This window comes from Drosophila virilis, chromosome 5 (assembly GCF_030788295.1).
Source record: "Drosophila virilis strain 15010-1051.87 chromosome 5, Dvir_AGI_RSII-ME, whole genome shotgun sequence".
NCBI classification, from domain to species: domain Eukaryota; kingdom Metazoa; phylum Arthropoda; class Insecta; order Diptera; family Drosophilidae; genus Drosophila; species Drosophila virilis.
Genome location: NC_091547.1, coordinates 15,422,679 through 15,443,516, shown reverse-complemented (window position 1 = coordinate 15,443,516; position 20,838 = coordinate 15,422,679). Strand labels below are relative to the sequence as shown.

The window sequence follows — 20,838 nt, the reverse complement described above, 5'->3', positions numbered from 1 at the left end:
AATGCTATTATTAAGTATAAATCCTAACAAAAACTTGTATGTGGACTTGATTGTGTGTGTGTTTTTTTTTTTTTTAAGTGCATTTCTCTATTGGAAGGAGTCGAATTATGAGTATTATTGCACCACAAAATTCTAAAAAACATTGCAATTTCTAAAGTGGCTGCTGCTTAATAAATCTGCAGTATAATGTACATAGGTTGGGAACATGAAACAATAAGTAAAATGATCGTTCTTTCAATGCATATTTATTTTTCCACATCGTTTCTTTGCTTTTAATTATTGCAAGCACATAACAAAAATCATAATAATAGTTATTACAAATTAATTAAAAAATTACAAATAAATTCAAATAAAACATGAGCTAAGAACATATGTAGATGTCTTCATACCGCACAATAGTTAACGTGAACTAATAAGAAGGCGCTAGCAATTAAATATTAAATACTTGTAATATCGGCTAACAAAATTACTGAAAATTAAACATACAGCTTTTTATTGCGTAACAATGACAAAAGAAATCGCATATATTAAATTAACTTGACTAAAACGAGCGAAGCAAAGAACAAAAATAAAATACAAATCATAAACTCAATGTACAATTTATATAAGCATGCGTTGTTTTTTCATGTTTTTTTTTTTTGTTTCTTTTTTTTTTATATAAGTATATATATTTTTGTTGTCCGTCTCTTTTGGTGTTTTGTTTGTTTGTCAAAAAGTGTTTTGTTACATCTAAATGTTAGCTGAAAATCGCTTAGACTAAAATGCGTAATTAATGGCAAAAATCCGCTGTGGTCATTTTTTGTTATCGTTCTTCTCACTTAACAATTACACGTGTATATATATATATATAATATGTGTGTGTGTGTATGTGTGTGTGTTTGTATATATATTTATATATTTATGTGGTTCTATTAGAAACTAAATAATTTTTGTTGTCATCTGTTTGTTTGTAAATCTATAAACATTGCGCGCACTCTTCAGGACTGCCAACAAATTTCACATAACCTTTGATTTAATTTTAAAATTAATGTACATTGAATTATTGGCAAACGTACGTTTAGCATTACAATTACAATTGTGTTTCGTGTTTTGTTATTTTCTTCTGTTTTTTTTTTTTTTTTTTTGCATTCAATGTTCTCCAGCACATTTGGAAATTGTAAAAATTATGTTAAAAATTATTTAGTATATTTATATGTATGTATGCGTAATCATAGAACTAAGAATTTATTTATAAAAATTTCACTAGCAATTAAATTCACCATTCAATAATTTCAACTTAAAAACGCAGAGAGAATGAATATCAATAATTAATAGTGTTTTTGCTATAGTTTTCTTCCTTTTGTTGTATGCTATTGCTATTGTATGTTAGTTTCTTGATTTGTTTGAAAGTACTCAAATGAAGGCATATAGATTACAACTAAATGGTTTACAATTAAAAAAGGCTAATCGTCATCATCATCGGAAGAATTTGAGGACAATTGCAGATCGTTTTGTAGCAAGTCATTGGGAAAGCCACCGTTTGATGCATAAATGCCGGACTGCTGATGTTGTTGTTGTTGCTGCTGCTGATGATGATGATGATGATGCGACTGTTGCTGTTGCTGATGATGATGATGACTGTTGTAGGCCGGCGATACAGAACCAAGTTCCAGATTGGGCAGCTGATGCATGTGTTGTTGCTGCTGATGCTGCATATGATGATGTTGTGGTTGCTGCGCTGGCGGCAGCTGCTGATTGGTATGATGATTGGGACGATCATCCTCGGTGCTGTCATCAGAATCACTACCACTATCGCTGTCGCTGGAATCAGACTCCGAACTTGAGCTGGATGCACTCAGTTCGCCACCAATTTGCTGCAAATTAAATCATAGGATTAGAAATGTTCGTTTACAGTATTTGAGGGGACAAACCTGTTCCAGCGCGGCAGCCGCCTGCGCCATAGACTGTGCGGTTTGCTCATTATGTGTGGGTGAATCCATATCCATGGGCATGCTGTTGCTATGATTGCTATGGCTAAAGGATGCGCGTTGTTGAAGCTGCTGCTGCTGCTGCTGCTGTTGTTGCTGTGCGTAGTTGTTGCTGCCTCGGCCATAATTTTGATGCTGCTGCTGCTGCATGGGAGGACTGGAGCGTTGAGTCAGTTGCTGACGTTTGGCGTGACCTTGCGGCGTCGCCTGCCTTTGCTTTCCTGAGTGCACTGACGCATAGTCCGGCTGGCCGGCTGAGGAGCCTGTGGAAGAGCCCGATATATTCGCTTGACTGCCATTGTGCAGGGCAGCACTGAGGCCAAAGTCGTCATCGTCCATTATCATTGGTATGCTAGGCAATGTCTGTTGGGCATTGTTGGCATGCCAACTAGATAAAATAGAAAAAACAATATAGCGCCTTACACCAAAGTTAGAAAGTAGAAAACCTACGCTGGCGCCGATTGCGGACTCCTGTGCGAGGCCACTGGACGTGATGGTGAGCTCTGCTGCATGGGCGAATTACGTGGCTTAAAATCAACTGAAAGACCATTCGATAAATGATTAGCTGGTATTATCAAAAGTTTTAGATACTGTGCTTACTTATGTTGTTCCGGCGACTGCCCGTGGACACTTTCGTTTTGGATGAAATGCGCATGGTGCTGTTTTCCAATTTTCCCGCCGATCCAGTTCCAGCTGCCGCCGAGGACGGAACGGGAGCACCATTAGACATGGGTGCATTTGTAGCAGACATCAAGCTTGGCTTGTTTGTCACTTCGCTTCTGTAAGTTGTGTGCAATATTGTGTTAGTGTTGGGCAACGTGCAAATGCCATCAAGTGTTGTTCAACTACCACTGACCTTGTCTTCTTCACTTGTATATTGTGGTTTAGCCTTTCTAACGTGATAGCACCCGTTTCCTTGTCGAAAATGATTAGGCATTCTTTTGTATATTTTTTGTGATTACCCTTATAAACTGTTTGAGGCACACCGGAACTTTCTGCAAAGAATATTTTAAGAAATATGTTTAGTCAAAATGCAAATTATTGATTCTCTGGCGAGTGACTGACTCAGCAAATATCTTCAAAAATCCTATATATAGCTTCCTATCACATATTTAAAGCACATGTGTATACCCTCTCTCTCTCTCTCTCTCTCTCTCTCTCTCTCGAACAACGAAGTTTTGTTCAACTTTGTCATTTGTTTATTTATTTTTTTTTGTTGCTGTACAAACGAGTTCGGAGCCAAATTAAGAGTGCTGCAAGTCACATTTGCTTCAAAAGTGAATGTAAATTTACGGCGGATATTAACACGATGCCTTAAATACAATATTTAGTGTAATACAATATCGCCATACACAAATGTGTGTGTTAAATGTACTCTGGAATTTGTACGCCACATTAAAAGATATCCAGAGACCGAATCGCACAAAAAGTAACATCAACAACTCTTCAGAGTCTAAGAAAAAATTTGAACAGTCACTTAAAAATTAATTTCTTTTCACGAAACTTTGGTGCTTAACCCAATCCGTTAAGCCAAATGCCCCAAGCAGTAATTGAAATGGGGGAAACTTTAATTATATACAATTTGTTATACCCTGTATTCAATGAAAATTGATAAGCATTGGAGAGTGTTTTGTTTAATTCGCAAAATCATTTTTTTGCCAAAATAGTGAACTGGCACCTACACTGAAAAAAATGGCAATTAATAAAGCGAACTTTGGTTAAAAAACGCAGCTTAAAGTAAGCAAAAATAAAGTATATCAATATTTTGCTCAGCTTTCTACATAGTAAATGCAATATTTTTGTTTGAATATTCTCATAATTTGCATATTATTTGTCATAAAATAATATGACAAAAATATAAGTTTTATTGAAACTAAAAACGACAAATTTTGTAAAGCTTTTGCATTTTAAAATAATATTTAAAATGTAATATTTAATTAAATGAATTCAAGAATTCTTTAGAATATATGAAACGGTAGATGAGTACAGGGTATCGCCTAGTGTGACATCTTTCACTGTTCGTATATAATTATGCTGCAGGGTTTAATCCAAAACACAAACAATTATTTTAAAATCCAATTCTGTGATATTTAACTAATATAAGAACAACAATCAAAAATAATAAAAGAGAAATAATGATTAACAGAACAATTAAATAAATAAATGTGCTGTGTAAATGTGTGTGTGTGCGTGTACATGAGTATTCATTTCTCGGTGTATTTGTATATGCAGATACGCACACACATACACTTGGCGTTGACGTTCACGGGAAACGCATCGTTGAATGACGAAGATTTAATACCCTTGCAAGCATACATCTATATATATATATATATAGATTGCCTTTCTTGGTTTGTCAGTTTATAAATTGTATTTTATTTTTATATCTGTAAAAGACAGTCGGACGAACATAAAGATCGTTGTGATCAAGGTTATTTGTTGACGTCTTCAATTGCGTGACAAAATAGTAATACCTTTCGCTAGGGTATCAATACCAAGGTTATTTGCGTGCCTGCAATTGTAGTTTTTCGCGATTTATTTTGTTTACTTATTTGACATGAACTCTGTGTCATTGTAACTGTTTATTTGTTCGGCTTGCTGCTTGGTGGTTAATCATTTTTTGTCTTCTTTTTTCTTTTTTGATTCGCCTTTCGCCTGTTGAATAATCGCGTTGTTGTTGCCCGGCTCTCACTTACAGTTTGAATGCACGGTGCAGTGACTGCCAAAACTCAGCGAAGCGACAACAACTACAACTACAATTACAATTACAGTGCACAAGTCAAAAAGCAAATAAAATGAAAGCGTGTGCCAGGCAGCAGCAGCAACAACAACAACAACAACAACAGAAGCTCAAACAAAAACAGAGCAGACAACAACAACAACACTCAACGAAATCGTATATCGAAATCCGGTTGTGCTTTTGGAATTTGCTTTGCCACAAGTAAATAGCATTAATGTGTGTACTTAGCTACGTGCTCAGCTGTGTAAGTTGAAAGGTAAGCATTGACAGTGCACCTAACACTAGTATAAGCTTAATGCCAGGCCTCATTCGCGTTGTGTGGGCGTAATTAAGTGAGTGTGTCAAGAGATAATAATGATAAGCAGAGCTAGATTTTTGCAATCGTATTTAATAGGGTATATATGTATGTTCTCAAAGGGCATATACATATATTCAGTGTACTTCCTTAGGGTCATTCTCTCCTTTTTCTATGCAATTGATAATGAACTTGCTTAACTCAAGTGCTTATCGCACAAGCTCGTATGTTTCACAAAAGCACAGAACGTTATGTGCGTGCCAGCAGTTCGTGAGAAAGAAAGAGAGCGCGCTCCCACGTAACATACACAATCACCCACACATATGTATGTACATATGTACTCCCCACACATACATATGCACTCCCCACACGTGTGGGGAAGTGCAATCGCAGAACAGCTGGCCGAAAACGAAGACTACCGTTAGTTTTCTTCTCTTTATATAGACACGCACACATACATGCACACCCATGTTAATATGCAGTTGTACATACATGTATGTATGTATAAGCACCCTAGACAGAAACAACTATTGAAAATTCCACAATAAAATGCAGAGCGCTTACACTGAGCGACGTGCCAAAAGCGCGAAAACAGAAAGAGATACGGCAAGTAAGATTGATCTAGTCCAGGGTAACTGACTGCCAGATACCTTGCACGCTGTTTCCAAACTGAATGTCACTCATTCGCACATTTTCTAAATACACTTATGTACATCAACACACACATTCATTCTTGAAAAACCTTTTTATAGCAACGATCTTTATAACAGTTTCGTTTCCAAAAAGTGATATTCCTTTTGCAAATAGGATAAGAATACATTTCTTTTGTGTGCTTGGGGTTGCACAAAATCAGTATACCCCCTTTTTACCCACACTCACACACACACACACACACACACACACACCAGTTGCAAATGTACTTATAAAATCAGTTGAACCGCAACAAAAGCGCATTGGCAAGGGCGGAGGTTTACTTGGAGTCCAGCTTTAGCATATTTTTCCAACTGTCCGTTTTATTGCCATAGCTTATAGCAAAGCGGTTCCGTTCTTAACAGCCTAATCTGTTAAAGTTAAAAGATGAAGAAGAGGCAGTGTATGCTTTAGAAACAACAACTCGACTAACAAACACTTCTTGTAGCATCCATGCTAAAAATAAGGAACTGCATTAAATTGGCAATCTGATAAACAGGTATATAAGGCACGTGCGCCTACAAAGCTTTAAAATAGCCGCCAGCGCTTGTTGAGAGTGATATTGGGTCAAAGTACACAATAAAGAAAATTTTCGAGAGCACGGAAATAATATGGAACAAAGACATAAATTCTTGCAAGAATCGTTTATGCATTCATACATAGCATACGTATGTCTTTCAAATAAAGAATATGCTAATTCTAAACAGAGCGGCGACAATGCCTGGTCTGGCCGTCAGGTGGAATGTGGACGTGTGCCCGTGTCTTTGCGGGTAGAGTATGCAGAAAAAAAAAAACGCCCACACGGTAGAGATCGACACAGATTTGAATATGTTGCATTTCATTTCTCTTTCAATCAGTTTAATACAAATATTTTTAAGCACACGATTATTTGGTGAATGTTGGTCCGTTTTGCTAGGTACATGGTAAATTTAACGTTCACTGCAAAGTTCATGTTAGCTGAAACAGCTATGCAGACTTGTTAATTTATAAATTCTTGGGTTGAAAACAAACAACTTTAAATGTATGCAGTTAAATTAGACGATTAATAATTTAATGCAATTAAATGCCATGATTATTAAATAATTGCATATTATTTAAGTGTCTCATATGTTGATGGCAACTCTGTGATAAAACGTTGCCAGCTGGTCGACGCAGCGTTGCCACAATTTTAAACAATTAAGAAGTTAGGAATTTCAGAGGAAAAAATAACTAAAACTCTATTGACAGTATACTTGGCTTTGGCAAGTTTTTTAAGCCCACAATAAATAGTTGTTTATTTTGGAATTTACTAGTGCTAAAGCCAAATAAATAACACATTAAAATGTGCAACTAGTTCGTAAAGTCAGTCGCGATTGTCGGCATTTTCAAGGGGGGGCATCTTAAACGATTCTTGCTTAAATTAACAAATAAGCAATTATATGATTATTTAAGCAATTAAATGCAATCATAATGCTAACAAATAACAGCTGATTGTGCAAAGTAGAAGCCAAGGACTGTTCCACTCTGTTGGTCGAGCAAATCTGCAACGCTGCAAAACCAACTGAGCAATCCAATATTTTGGAATTTGCGGACAGTCGCTCCAAAACTGTGAACTGCGTGCGGGAAATTAAAATCTTTGATTTTGAGAAATCTAGATTTTTAAGAGTTCTAGAGTTTTGCAATTGCAGCTTTAGGCAGGGCGATAATCAGAGGAGCTTAGTTCTAGATCTAGAATTATTAATCAAGCCAATGAAGGAAACTATGAAAGTTGCATGCGTAATAGTTGAATAGATTTGAGTGTTTGTTTGTCAACTAAGTACACTTGACCGACTGTCAATTGTCGTTGAATCATCAGCTAAGCCAACGGCAATCAACGAAGCGTTGCCTAAACCGAGTTAGTTGAAAAAAGGTAAAAATTTTAAATAAACATAATAACAACTGCGTCTGTCTGGACACAAAGAGCATAGCTAAATAAAAAAAAAACCTGAACGCTTCGTTGCATTTTGCCTGACTTGATGTAATTTCGTTTCTGTGCTTCAATCGACTGGGCTGTCGTTATACCCTGTACTAATAAAACTGGGTCGAACGGGTATTATGTTAACAAGCATAAGAAAGGAATATGCATATGGGCTGCATATCTAAGGTATAAATAGATAGACAATTCCCTTGCTGCACATTTATCGAATCTGATATTCGCGCAGACATCGAGCTCAGAGACCGCAAAGTACCTAGATATAAATATAAGCGATAACTGGCATATTGATTCTCTCCCTACACTCCCAATCCATTCTCATTAGCTCCCAGTAAAAACTTGTTAATCAAATAATACTTTTACATTGTAAATATCGTATAATACCTAGCGAATTTATGGTAATGGGTATCTCTTAGTTGAGCTCAGTCGTCGCATTCTCAGTTTTGTATGTTTGTCGTCGTTGCGAGCCAAGTAATGCATTAGGCAAACTATTAATTTGTGTGCTGTTCGTGTGAGCAGTTTGGCCGCAAAAAATTATGTCATCAGCAGGCAGACGACAAGAGGCAGAGAGAGGGAGAGGCAAGTCGAGCCAAAGTGCATGGATACATAAATGTATTTAGAGTTTGGGAGCACTCTTTTGCCGTTCCACGTTTATTTCACTTGCATTAGGTGAAATGCGCAGGAATTTATCGAGTGTGGCTCCATATATTTGGCTAGCTGCACAGCTGTGACTCATTTGGAATGCGAAGTCTTCCGAGCTTGTGATAATTAGTGAACGGGTCGATCAGCTGTGCTTGGGGTTAATGTGCACGCAGTCGATAAACGCAATTCCGCAGCTTGTCAGCATTCGGGGAACAAGTTCTGTTTATTAGCATACTTAGTATGTAATTTGATTTGAATATTAAAAGGCAGCTCTTGCGCTGATTTGATTTGATTGCGTGTCATTATCGTGGCAATTATTTAAATGCTTTTCCTGTTTAATTCTGCTCCTGAACGTTTTTTGGCGATTCATCAAACTGAGTTTCACTCAAACATGTTCGGCTCTTTCTGTTGCAAATAACACGTGCTGCCTTAATAGCATGCTAATTGCGTAAGTCTGTGACTCTACGGAGATTAAAAGTCATGGAATTACCAGCTAATTTTCCCACTATTCTAATGATATCAATATCATCTATAATAATGGGAATTAATCTATCGAAATTGCATCAATCGATATTTCATTAGGTTAAATTGACCGATAAATAGACATGGTTTCATAACATTTTAATACTCTGCGAAATACAATTGATAGTTGATAATTAAGTTTTAAATTCCGATAGAATAATTACATTCAATTATAATTAATCGGAATTCTACATTGTCTGGTGATCGATAAATCGAAACACGATTAAACTGCGATAACAGCAAACGATTATTAACTTATCTAATGCATCTCTAAAGGACTTGAACTCGCTTCCACACGCTATTTGGAGATGGTTGTGTGGAATTGTCTCGAAACTTACCTAAATTTGGCACGGTAACAGTAACTTGATTATTGGAGCCAACATCCACAGTTGCCATACGGCTCGTATCCACACTCGCTGGCTTAAAGTCATCTGGAAATCGTAGACGATTGCATAACACACGTAAGCAAGCGTTAACATTACAAGAATTTGTGTACAACTCACATTTGATTGTGTGAAATGCGGTCGATGTGTTTTTCGGATTGAATGTGGCGCCCAATTTAAGCTCGCGAACCTCGTCCCCGCCAATATTGAGGCGCTCGGTAAGCGTTGACTTCTGTTTGGTCATCATCATCGTTCCCCCGTTTCCGCTGCAGCTGTTGCTGTTGCTGCTGTTGTTGTTGTTGTTGTTGTTGTGGGAGGAGGAGTATGGTGTAGGCTGGTAAGGCAGGTGGTTTGTTTGGGTCTGATTATTATAATTGGCACTGGTGTAGTTTGACTTTTGATAATTGTTGTTGTTGCTAGTGCTAATGTTGTTGTTGTTGTTGTTGTTGTAGTGATATGACTTGTCGCCAACAGTGTCGGCAGCTGTAGACGCCAACGCCAACGCCGACGTCGCCGCTGTTGCAGCAAAGCTACGCTCCTCCGCAGCGCCACCGCGTTGATAGTTGTAGCCGCCTGTTGTTGTGAAATTAGTTAAGTCGCTGCCAGCGCCGCTGCCAGCGCCGCCGCCGCCGCTGCCGTTGCTGCCGCTGTTACCGGACTTACGATAACCGCCACCGTAGTGTTGACTTGCAGCTGCTTTGGCTTTGAGGCGCTGCAGTTTGGATGTTGCCACGGATTTGGGAATTTTTGCGGCCGTGCTTATCAACGTGTTGTTTTGTACGTTGCAAGACTTTCTCGCACACGCCGGGACACGGTGGAAAAAGTGATTGCACGCAAACAAACACGTTTTAATCGATGCAAACGAAATTAAAGTAAATCAAAATTATATTATATTGTCTTCTAGATGTGACGCTCCGTGGCCGGGGATGCGTGTGTGGATTCGAATTTGCTGTTGTTGTTGTTGTTGTTGTAGTGGCTCTTCTTGATTTACTCGTAATTTGATTTCTATTTCTGTTTGCTTCGTTTGCTACTCCTTCAGGGCGGCATTCACGCGTTCGCTTTGTCACATTTGGCATTGGTGCTGGAATCTCGTGCGAGTCGGCGTAATTGCTGGGAGCATAGTTACGTTTGCTTTGATCCCATCATTACAGTCAGTTTAAAGTCTTAGTTGCAGTTGTTGTTAGGCAACTGCGGGGCTGCGAAGAGAATGCAACAATTATTATTGAAGTTTTTCTTTTTCTGTCATTTTTTGCCATATGTTTGCACTGTTCACACACACACACACACGCACACACACACGCGCGCGCGAACACATAAATACAAGCATAGCATATGTATTCGTTTCGTTTTACAACACTGGCCAGCTGCACCTGCTGGTTTGACGCGTCGCTGTCTCACATATTGACACACATTTCGCAACAACTACGCATTATTTATGTAAATCGTAAGCGCATTCCACTAATATTTATCAATTGCAAAGACCCCACGATTGGTCGCCTTCGTAGTGCACATTGTCGCAAGTGTGCTTTCTTTATCGATATAACACACAATTAAATGCGAATGCAAATAAACATTCCATAAATACATATGAACGTAGCTATGTATGGCAAATTTGCTCTCGAGGCATACAATATGTATGTATGTACGAGCACAGCACTTTTGCGATAACACGCACAAACACACAGAACCAGCACATGCATATGCACACGCATACATAGGTAAAATATACACTTACACGTGCCGTGTAAGCGTTGCCAATTTCTTTATGTAAATTACAGCTGATCTCACATAGCAAGTCTTATACGAGCGAATATATACAACATGTACATGTGTGCATGTATGTACGTACGTACTTGAATACGCATCAAATTATGCCACTTTACAACCCATTTTAGTGCAAATTAGTGATAATTTCGCGAAACGCACGCACACTTCTACACGTAATACGTAAGCAAACGAAAAAAGTGAGCGGCTGGCAAAGGTAAATGAAAAAAAAAATGAGACTATGAAACAGACACAGCTGAAAAACAAGTTTGAAATAGCCGAAAACAGCAAAGCGAAGGTGAAATTTCCGAAAATCAAATTGAAACGTAGACGGAAAATATACATATGCATATGTATGGCTATATGTACGCGTATCTGTGTGTGTTGGTGTGCATTCTGCTGCTACTGTTGCCTTTGTCCGCATCATAACTCCTAGCTGAGCAATTTCATTTGTCGCATATAAACATGTGTCTAAATCAAATTTTTGCCACTTGTATTTTGGGTTTTTTTGCTCTTACAAAACTGCTAATTATTCTTACATTATTTACACGACCCACGAACGACTTGTTAAAGACTAAGACTGCAACTGCTTACGGAAAGCAAAAAAAAGCCACAATTTTGGTCAAATAAATATACAAAAAATACTGAAAACCAGCAAGTGATGGTTAATAATTTTCAATTTCAGCGCTTTGCAACACTGCGCGGCAGAGCTGCCAGACTGCCTAAAATATGTGCAAGTGAATGTGTGCTGCACTTATGAAAGTAGAATTACGTTAATATTTATTTAGTTTTAAATGTACAATTTAAAAATAATAGGGTTAAATACTCGATGCGTAAAGCTTCAAAACTTATTGCTTTTAATATAACTTAATGATTTGGATTAACTGTTTTGAAACATATTCGAGCAAATGTCATATGCGGGCCGTAATTAAAATCCCATCAGCATTTGGCAAATCTGCCTAAAACCAAAACAAACAACATGCCGCCCTCAGGATTAGCACCAGTGCAATGATTAAATACAAAAACAAACGACGGCGACGCGCACGCACACATACACACACATCATGAATATTCTCTCTCTCTCTCTCTCTCTCTCTCTCTCTGTCTCACACACTCACACAGTGACTGACAACTACCCTCTCCGTTTGAATGTGAACTGTAGGGATCATCATTAACATTTGGACAAATCCAGCAGGCGCCGCATCAGCTACCTTGGCATAGCTACTGTTTGGACCCGAATGCGGAATGCGGATGCTGTTGCCAATCCGAGCGCGTTCTTTTTATACGGCGTTAATTATGTTGAGCGATGTCTGCTGCTGCTGTCTGCTCTGCTCTGCTCTGCTCTGCCATTGATCTGCACTTTAAGATTGGCCGACATCGCCGACAGTTTGCTTGAACGCATTTCTTTGCTTTCTTTCGTTTTTCTTATCCTTTTCGATTATTATTTTAATCTCTAGCACTGCGATTGTTACCATTTGATAAAGTGAAATTGATACTTTTACCGTACTCAGTGCTTAGAGTATGCTGTGAATACTGTGTATACCCTTCGGTACGCGGGGGCGGCTCGTGGGCGTGGGTGGTCGCGGGAACATGATGGAGCCCAACGTTCGAAATAAAACTTTCTAACGGTATTTTGGCGTGACGCCAGCAATTTGTAGGCCGACTGGCAGCGGCTGCCTTTCCGTTAGTTAAGCGTTCTCTATTCGCTGTCGTCCTTCTTATACCCTCAGCCCATTGAAAGTAGGTAAAGAAAGGGTATAATGGTTTTGTGCAAATGTATGCAACAAGCAGAAGACTTCTTTGACTTGGCATTAAGTATACATATATATATATATTTAGTTCGTATTTGTAAGCGCGAAATTAGAGACACCTTTTGGTGCATAATATTTCCTAAGTATATGAAAAGTATTGTTTTATACATAAAAGTGCATTATATTAAGATACAGGGCAGCTGGTAGTCGGGTATAGCCAATTAAAGCACACTTGTTTTGTTTTCTAATCAAGCATATGAGTATAAGTTCTTATTGTTGTTGTGTTGTTCATTTTACAGTTTTCATTCGCAATATTCGCATTTCATATTCCATTTTGTGGCTAATTTGAAAACTTTTCTTATCAGTTGATGAAATCTAAAATTGCATTTTTATGGCACTTCCTCTTTAGCTACCGTTTGCTTTCTGCCTCTCTGTCTCTCCTTCGTTGTCTTGTTGTTGTTGTTGTTGTTGTTTGGATGTACGAACCGCCACCTATCGACACTTTCGTTTTGAAAAGTTGCTCATTTATTGCATTGTCAAAAACACACACACACACACATACACATACACGCATGCATGCATACGTGTGCATGTTTGAATTTGATTTTGTTATTGCTTTTTGTTTGCCCCTTGTAATTGGCTTCACCGTTAGTTACCCTCATTTTAAGGTTAGGTTGCTTGTTAGTTGGCCCACTTTGAGTATAACGTGTATATTTCTAGAAATTCAATCGAAAGCAATAAAAAAAAAATCGTCAGAAAATCGGCAAATGTCAAAATACAAATTCTTACCCACAGATACACGACATAGACAATGTTGCGCTGATTAAATTACAAATGTCCGGAAAAGCCTGAGAAACTAACGGAATGCAGGAGCAGACCGTTGACAAATGCCAAGATGTGAGCCCTTCATTAAACATCGCATTGTCTCCAGTGACCCCTTGACCCTACGCCTTGTTAGCGCTAGACTAGAATTGGGCCAAGGTCACGCACAAGGGTGCACAATTCCAAGTGCTACCTGAGATCGGTGGCAAGCAGCTGTAATAGGCGACCACGCCCACTGTCAAAAGTGCGCCCACTTATGCAAATTTAATTAGCAGAAAACTGGAAAGCAACTAGCCAGCACCAGGTCCGACTGCCAACTGCCGACGGCCTGACAAATGCGCCCGATCAGGCGCACATAAATCAATTTAAGTGGAAGCTCCTCTCGACTGAAACGTACGTACGGGCGGGGGGGGCGTGCGCCGACGGGGTGGCAACGCCGGCCCACCGGGCAGCTCATTCGCACGATCGTTCGAAATTGCCTCTAATTATGGTGCAAACACCAGCAGACTGCACCGTGTTGCAATCCCAATCCCCCATCCCAGGCACTCCTGCTCCCAGTTGCCATCCAACTAAATTGATTTTAAAACTCGCCTACGATGTGCACGGTCCCGGTGCGAGTCGGTTCGGCGGCAATAATTCAAAATTTATGTGTTTTGAAATTATTTTAATGTTTCTAATGTGACTTTGCCTCTGCCAGACTTTCCTTTGACCAGCGACAGCCCCGACACAAAGTCGGCGGCCATAAATAATGAATACTATGTGAAATGCATAAATGTTTGCCATCATTTCGTCGTGAGTGAAGGCAAATGGTTGTATTATATGAGTTGCAGGCATTTTATGGGCCTATAAGGAAGGTAAGTGCGCACTTTCTTTTACTAAATTTTATTAAATTTTATTAATTAAAAATTAAATTAATCATTTTCGCCTTTATTACTTCATTAATTCTTAATATAAATGGCGAGAATTTTGTATAAATTTGTTTAAAATTCAAAATTGCAAAGATTGAAGAACTTCGGTTCGGTTTTGATCTCTGTCTTTCTATAATTCTCAATGAGTTTAGGCTTTCACCAAATGGCAATTTGTATGAATATCTGGAGTCCACAACAAAGATTGTTAATCGTAGTATTTGTTAAAAGTAGCATACAACCTTTTAATCAGAGTTTATTTTGATTAGTATATATAAACTTCAATAGGGTGTCCTGAGGCTCGATTCCAAGTGCTCGCTTTTAATTTCCTTGGGACATGATATTCCCTGCGGGAATGGTAGAAAATGATACATTTTTACTAAAAATAAATAATATAAATTAAAAATATATAGATTGAATTCAATTCGATATACATTCAACAGACTAACTAATTGACAGGCTGATTGGTAATAAAAGAAATCACGCCAAAGTGTGGTAAATAGGTGGAAATGTTTGTACGAAAGTAATTTTTTCGGCTCGAAATTCATTTTCAAAGATCTTCGCAAAAACTTAATGTTTCCTACTTCTCGAAACATCCTTTGAAAATAAAAATAGATTTGCTTCATTGATTTCATTTTAAAAATATCTATTCTAATTTTGCGTGTCTCTATCTATGATATTCTCTTTGTTTTATTCATTTACTTTTGTTAATTATGTATAAAAGGTGTGCAACAATTAGAACTAATCACGGCCTAAGCTCAATCAGCGATCGTATGTCTTTACCACCTCCAACCCGCAGCCAATTGTTAGCGGAATACCCCCAACAATGATGATTCGCACAGTGTGCGTGTATCGAGTATGTGTCTACGAGCAACATTATGTTTCCAGCTCAGAGCAAGAGACGTGTATGTGGACCTCATGCGGCGATGCGGTACACGCACTGTGGAGTCGAAACACTTAAAAAAAATTATATTGAGTTTGGGTTTTTTTTAAATGAGGACAGGGAAGCGAATAAGGCGAAGGTTCAATCAGTTAGGGCTGCTCCTTTTAGTGCACCTGTTTATATATTTTTGAAAATTAAGAATCTGCCTTGACAGCTCATTCATTGAGCTTTATTTTATTTGAATGCTTTGCAGTTTGCAGTCAGACTTTTTTTTTTAGGCGATAAACATGAAACTTGCCCACTGTGCGAGCTCTGAGCACAGTCGACCCCACGGGTCTCAATCACAATATCGCCGATAAATATCGTCCAACTCCATCGCCAACTCGAGCTCGGCTCCGCTGAGAGCCGTCGCCTGTCCAGCACTCCTCGCGTGGAGCATGGTGTGTGCCGTCAATCGTTTCCATTTGCGGCTGTGGGTCCATTAAATCGATATCGTGCCGTGCCGTGGCATGGTGTAAGTACAACTGTCCGACTAAGTACAACATCGATTACAAGATCACACGCAGTGCGGGCCAACTGTGGCACGAGGCACTCGACCAATCGCAGCGGCGAAATGTGAACGGCTAATGTTCGCGTTTCGGATCGAAGTAGATTTGTTTACATTTGACATCTTGGCTTATTAGCGCTTCAATCTCTTCAATCTCTGACATGCACACACGAACCAGGGCTGCAGAACCAATTACACGCTGGTTCGGTTTACGAGCGGAACCAACTCCCTGTTTTGGTTCAAAGTTTCTCGAAATTCAATTAAAACAACCCCAAAATCATGCTCAAGTTGAGCGTCTATTAAATATGGTTAGATACTTTCAAAGTTTAGGCCTAAGTTATTCAAATCTTGGAGCTGGGCCTTCTATAGGATTTGTTTGTATTACTATGATTTGGTTTGGGCAACGATTCGATTTTTGTTTGAGAAACTAGCTAGGCTTAAGGCTCGACTCATTTAAAGAAAAATCCGAATAGGTTCGGTTCACAACTAGCTTGCAGCCCTAAGCTAACTTTTCATAAATGTAGCTTTGTTGTTTAATTTGATTTTCAGCCGAAATGTTTTGTGAGCAACTGCTTTGGCTTAAAGTTCTTGTGAGAACTTGTGAAGCGAACCGGTTCGCTTAAAAACTTTACTGCAACCGCTTAAATATTCATAGAGAATTCAACAATTTCATAATTGATTATAATTTTTATTAAGTTAAATTATTTATAAATGTAACTGGGTTTGGTTTAGGGAAAGGGTTTCAAGTTTTTTGGTGTTCCGGACTCGAACCGGTTCGGTTCAAAAATATATTTTTCTGTGAATGTGTGAAAAAATCACACCACTTTCATAAAGTCCAGCAACAACAACACGCCAGTCCATTGGAAATCTCAGCTCTGCCTTGTTCAGACTGCCAACCCTTGCCACCTGCGCAGCTCAATAAATAATGCAGCCGGTTTCGGGCATCCGCCGCCTCCTTCCAGTCGGAGCTGTCGGGGCACAGACGCAGAAAAGTGATACGAAAACAAATTGAAATTGGCAAGTCGCTTGTTGAGCGCTAATTTATTAGGCATTCGAGCTGTATCCCTAGAATTTTAATTGAATATTAACACCTTTGGCAGCCGGCTTGTTCGGACCGGCTCACTGCGTTCCGGGGGCAGCCGGTCAAGCGCCGCAAGCCATGGCCACAATTCAATTTTTGTGTATTTGTGGCGTTGATTTATTCAACGGCTTCGATTTGAATGCCCCTCAACGGGGCAACTGGGTTTGTGTGTGGGTTTTGCGTCCACCAACAAAATTCGGGTAGCCAATCGCAGGATTCAGTAAAGGAAATTGGTTATTTATAACTGCCAAAATGTTTATTAAATTGAACATCGGGAAAGTCATGTGAGCTGCTTTAAGCAATTGCTTTCCTTGACTTGACCCGAAATGGCCATCAACAAGTAGGAGGAGTTCTGTATTGCTGTCACAGAAACAAGCAAGATACTAGAATGGGCTTACGTGGGGAAAACACAAGAGTCGTTCCTTATCCCAGCTGGAATAGAAAAGATATGTAAATTTATCCTAAATCCAAGAAACATTCGATTGATGTTGGAGGAGGCTCAGGATTCAAATATTGTTCTTCGAAAAAAGAACGAAATCTTGAAGGCATTTGAAAATGAACTTTTAAAATTAATCGCAGTTTTCACACAAGAGAGCGGATTTTCCGAAAGGTGTGAAATACGCCGCACGTGATTTTCCACAAAGTTCGCTTTTAATGATGGTAAGGCGGATCGGATGGTATAAATAATATATATATATCTCATTATTAAAAAAAATAACTTAAGATAAATGAGAACGAAGAAAGTACAAAATTAATAAGGTAGACAAATCGAACCTTAAGACAAGACCTTTGCTCGAGCCATAAGCTGAAGTAACACAACTTTGTTGTTAGGTTAACAGCCTTGATTAGAATTTCCCACTCCCTTTTGGAAATTGAAGTCCAAGCATCGTCTGATACGTCCAGAGCTGGCTGCATAGTCTGGTCAAGTTGGACATTCGCCCGAGGCGCTACGCTTCAGCCTCGGCTTGTACGGCGTTCAATTAGGCGGCAGTGCAAATTGTTTTTAAAGTGTTTAATTAATTTGAAAATTATTTAAATTCGCTGAGCGCAGCGACGGCCCTGACACCGAGCCCAATCTAATCGCAACGAGATCAGCAAGTGCCGCGCCGCCTGCGACTACACGGCGCATTATTTATTGACACCTGAAACCAATGAGGAAAGAGCTGAAGCTGAAGCTGTAGCTGGAGCTGGAGCTGGAGCTGCTATTGCCAGACTGGAGCTGAGGCGTTGCCTCTGTGACAGCAGATGGTGTCGGTGTCGGAGCTGGCAGTCTGGCTGCTGGTGTAACATTCCATTCACCATCTCAGATCCTCATCGCGGCGTGCAACAGCAGCAACAGCAGCAGCAGCAACGGCAGCAACAACATTGCCAGTCAGTCCCGATGCCGACTCCTGGCGTCTCCTGGCGTCTCCTGCGTCCACAGGCTGAACGTCACGTCGCTCGGCTCGTAGCTGCACGCGACTCTCGCCTGGACCGCCCGCCTGGCCCGGCTCTCACTCTACTCGACTGTTTGATTTATGCTCGCGTAATTGTTGGTTTAAACGTTTCGCAAAGTGTCCAAGTTGGGGGGGCCCAGCCGCGACGCGGACTGCGACGACGTTTATGACACCAACCAACAGAATGTGAGGCAAGTCCAGAGTTGCCAAGCGCGCGCAAAGTGTACGCTACAGCGTGTTATTCATTGCTTTTTTAATTACTATTTTTAATCAATATTTGCATTTTATTTGATTCAAGTGAATATAAGTTGTTCCAACTACATTTTTAACAGCTTACTAACTAAAATTCACTATTAATCTAAAACATTGTATGAGTTATAAGAAAACATGATCATATACAGCCGGATTATACTAAGATCCTGAACATAGCCGAAGACCGCAAAAACTCTTAAACTATAGCAAAGTTTGAAGTAAACTATCCTATAAACTATCCTGTATAGTATCTGATAGATTGTCTTGGGTTAAGTGAATGTGCGGCAGCCCTGGCAACCCTAATCAGTACCTATCTCGATCGTATATTCATGTGCTGGCCTTAAATTTCAACTTCTCACGTCACACCTCCGGGACCACCTTGCAGCTGCCGCATGCGGCATGCGGCTTGGGGCTTGCGGCTTGGTGCATGCGCTTATTTTCGTTCGTTTGTCATCATTTTTTCAATAAATTTCAATTTCCCGACCCCGCCGCTTTGTATCCTTTTCGCCTAGCTCTGGCCGCCTGTGAAATCCGAAGTGTAAAATTGATTTAAATGGCTCGTGAGTGAAGCAGATAATTTTCAGTTGTCCGATGTGTGTAATATTTATGTGCCGGCGATTATTATGCCGTGCCCGTCTCCGTTTAAAGTTACCTGCGCGTGAATTTTCTTACCCGCTCGCCTGCCCCGCCGTGCCACCAGCCCCGCGTGCCGCCCCAACTGAAGAGCCTAACTCATTTTTAATATGAATAATTGTGGCAAATTACATGGCAATTGCATAATCAACCGGCCCCGTACACTGCGCCAGCCCCCCTCTCGTGCTCGTGCTAATTGAATTTGGCCGGAGCACATCTTAGGAGGAGGCGTGTCAGTGAACTTTTAGGTTTCCGGCCTCGTATCGTTGCTGGCACTGAGTACAACGGAATGGTATTGGATTTGGGTAGAGTAAAAAACTTGACTCCTTTTCCTTATAAAGTCAAAAGTATTTACAGGAAGAAAAAGTTGTCGCTGAATCCTTGCGAAAACCATAAAACATGTGTTAAATAGAGAGAGGTTTGATACCCTTACTAACAGGCAATCGGATGTAACCGACTATGTTATACTCTATCCAGCTTTTCAATGGCTGCCTGATCGTTGCGACATAAAACCGAATTGCTTTCCTTAAATAATAATATTTTATATGATGATATATGTGTAGGATTGATATTAATGAAATGCTTATTTCATTGATGTGATTCGTAACATAGAGTAAGGAGACGACGGCTCGTCTCTATCTGTGTGTATATCGGTTAGCTTATCAATGGATCGTAGATAGATGTATGTTAATTAACAGAATACTGTTAACTGCTGCCTTTAATATAAATATAAATATATTGAAAGCTTGCTTAATGTTAAACTCTTTTTGTACGTTGCGATCGTAAGAGAAATCGAGAAGTCCGAGTCCAAAATTGACATCTGTCTCTCTATACGGGCCTTATCTTTATCGACTACATTTAACTGACTTTTATCTCTGATGGCCCATTTCCCCGCAGGCACAACAATGCACGCAATTTGGTCAAGAGTCAGCTCAGGTATTCAAAGCTAATTACCCACACGTAGAGTTCGATTCTCTCTCCCTCTCTCTCTCTCTCTCTCGTGATCTCTGGGGCTGGGCTCAAGCAGCGTCTGGCTGGCCGAGATTTATGACGTAAAATTAATAATCATTTCAACTAAATTAATAACTCGATGCCCGACTATACAGTTCCAAATGATTTACAATGTGCGTATATTTTGGAATGGCTGCAAGACTATTAAAATTTATGAAACTCTTGAGTTTGTTTATCAATTCTAATAATTCCCCGACTCGATGCTTCACCAGTTGTGGGGGCGCTGCTTCATTAGAGCAGCAGGGAAGGAGAGAGCAGGGGCAGGCTTTGTTTAACCAACAGGCGGGTCGCGCAACGCCGAACTCTCGAGCGGCACAGCAGGTGACTTTCCTAGAGTTTGGCCGGCGCGTGCGCCACTCTCGTTATTATCTTCATTTTTAACACCCAGGGAATGGTATGGTAGTAGGGTCGGGGTCAGGCCCCCCCCCGATCAACCAGATGACGACGACTTACCGCATCTGCTCGCCGGACAGCAGATTAACCACAGAATGTGGTGTTGATCGCTGCTGCATCTCGTTTGCGTCATTTTCTCATTCATGTTGTACAAGATTTTTATCGGGCTA

At 39.8% G+C, this 20,838-nt stretch overlaps 1 protein-coding gene across 1 annotated transcript; it reads right to left on the bottom strand.

Annotated features, from left to right (window-relative positions):
- Nucleotides 1-24: 24 nt before the first annotated feature.
- On the bottom strand, nt 25-11,566 carry Eaf (ELL-associated factor). The gene is made up of 8 exons (XM_002049751.4): nt 11,494-11,566; nt 9,311-10,386; nt 9,146-9,238; nt 2,824-2,962; nt 2,568-2,746; nt 2,418-2,505; nt 1,911-2,355; nt 25-1,853 (listed from the first exon to the last, which is right to left on the bottom strand). Exons 2-8 carry the CDS (start codon nt 9,438-9,440, stop codon nt 1,443-1,445), a joined length of 1,485 nt encoding a protein of 494 aa, XP_002049787.1. The 5' UTR covers nt 9,441-10,386; nt 11,494-11,566; the 3' UTR covers nt 25-1,442.
- Nucleotides 11,567-20,838: the final 9,272 nt, after the last annotated feature.

Bases quoted from the DNA above. Each gene is read 5' to 3' on its own strand.
- Eaf (XM_002049751.4), bottom strand. From the start codon at position 9,440: ATGATGATGACCAAACAGAAGTCAACGCTTACCGAGCGCCTCAATATT. The intron at 2,963-9,145 runs GTAAGTTTCGAG...TATTCTTTGCAG, and splicing joins TGTTACCGTGCCAAATTTAG to AAAGTTCCGGTGTGCCTCAA. The intron at 2,506-2,567 runs GTAAGCACAGTA...ATGGTCTTTCAG, and splicing joins CAGTCGCCGGAACAACATAA to TTGATTTTAAGCCACGTAAT.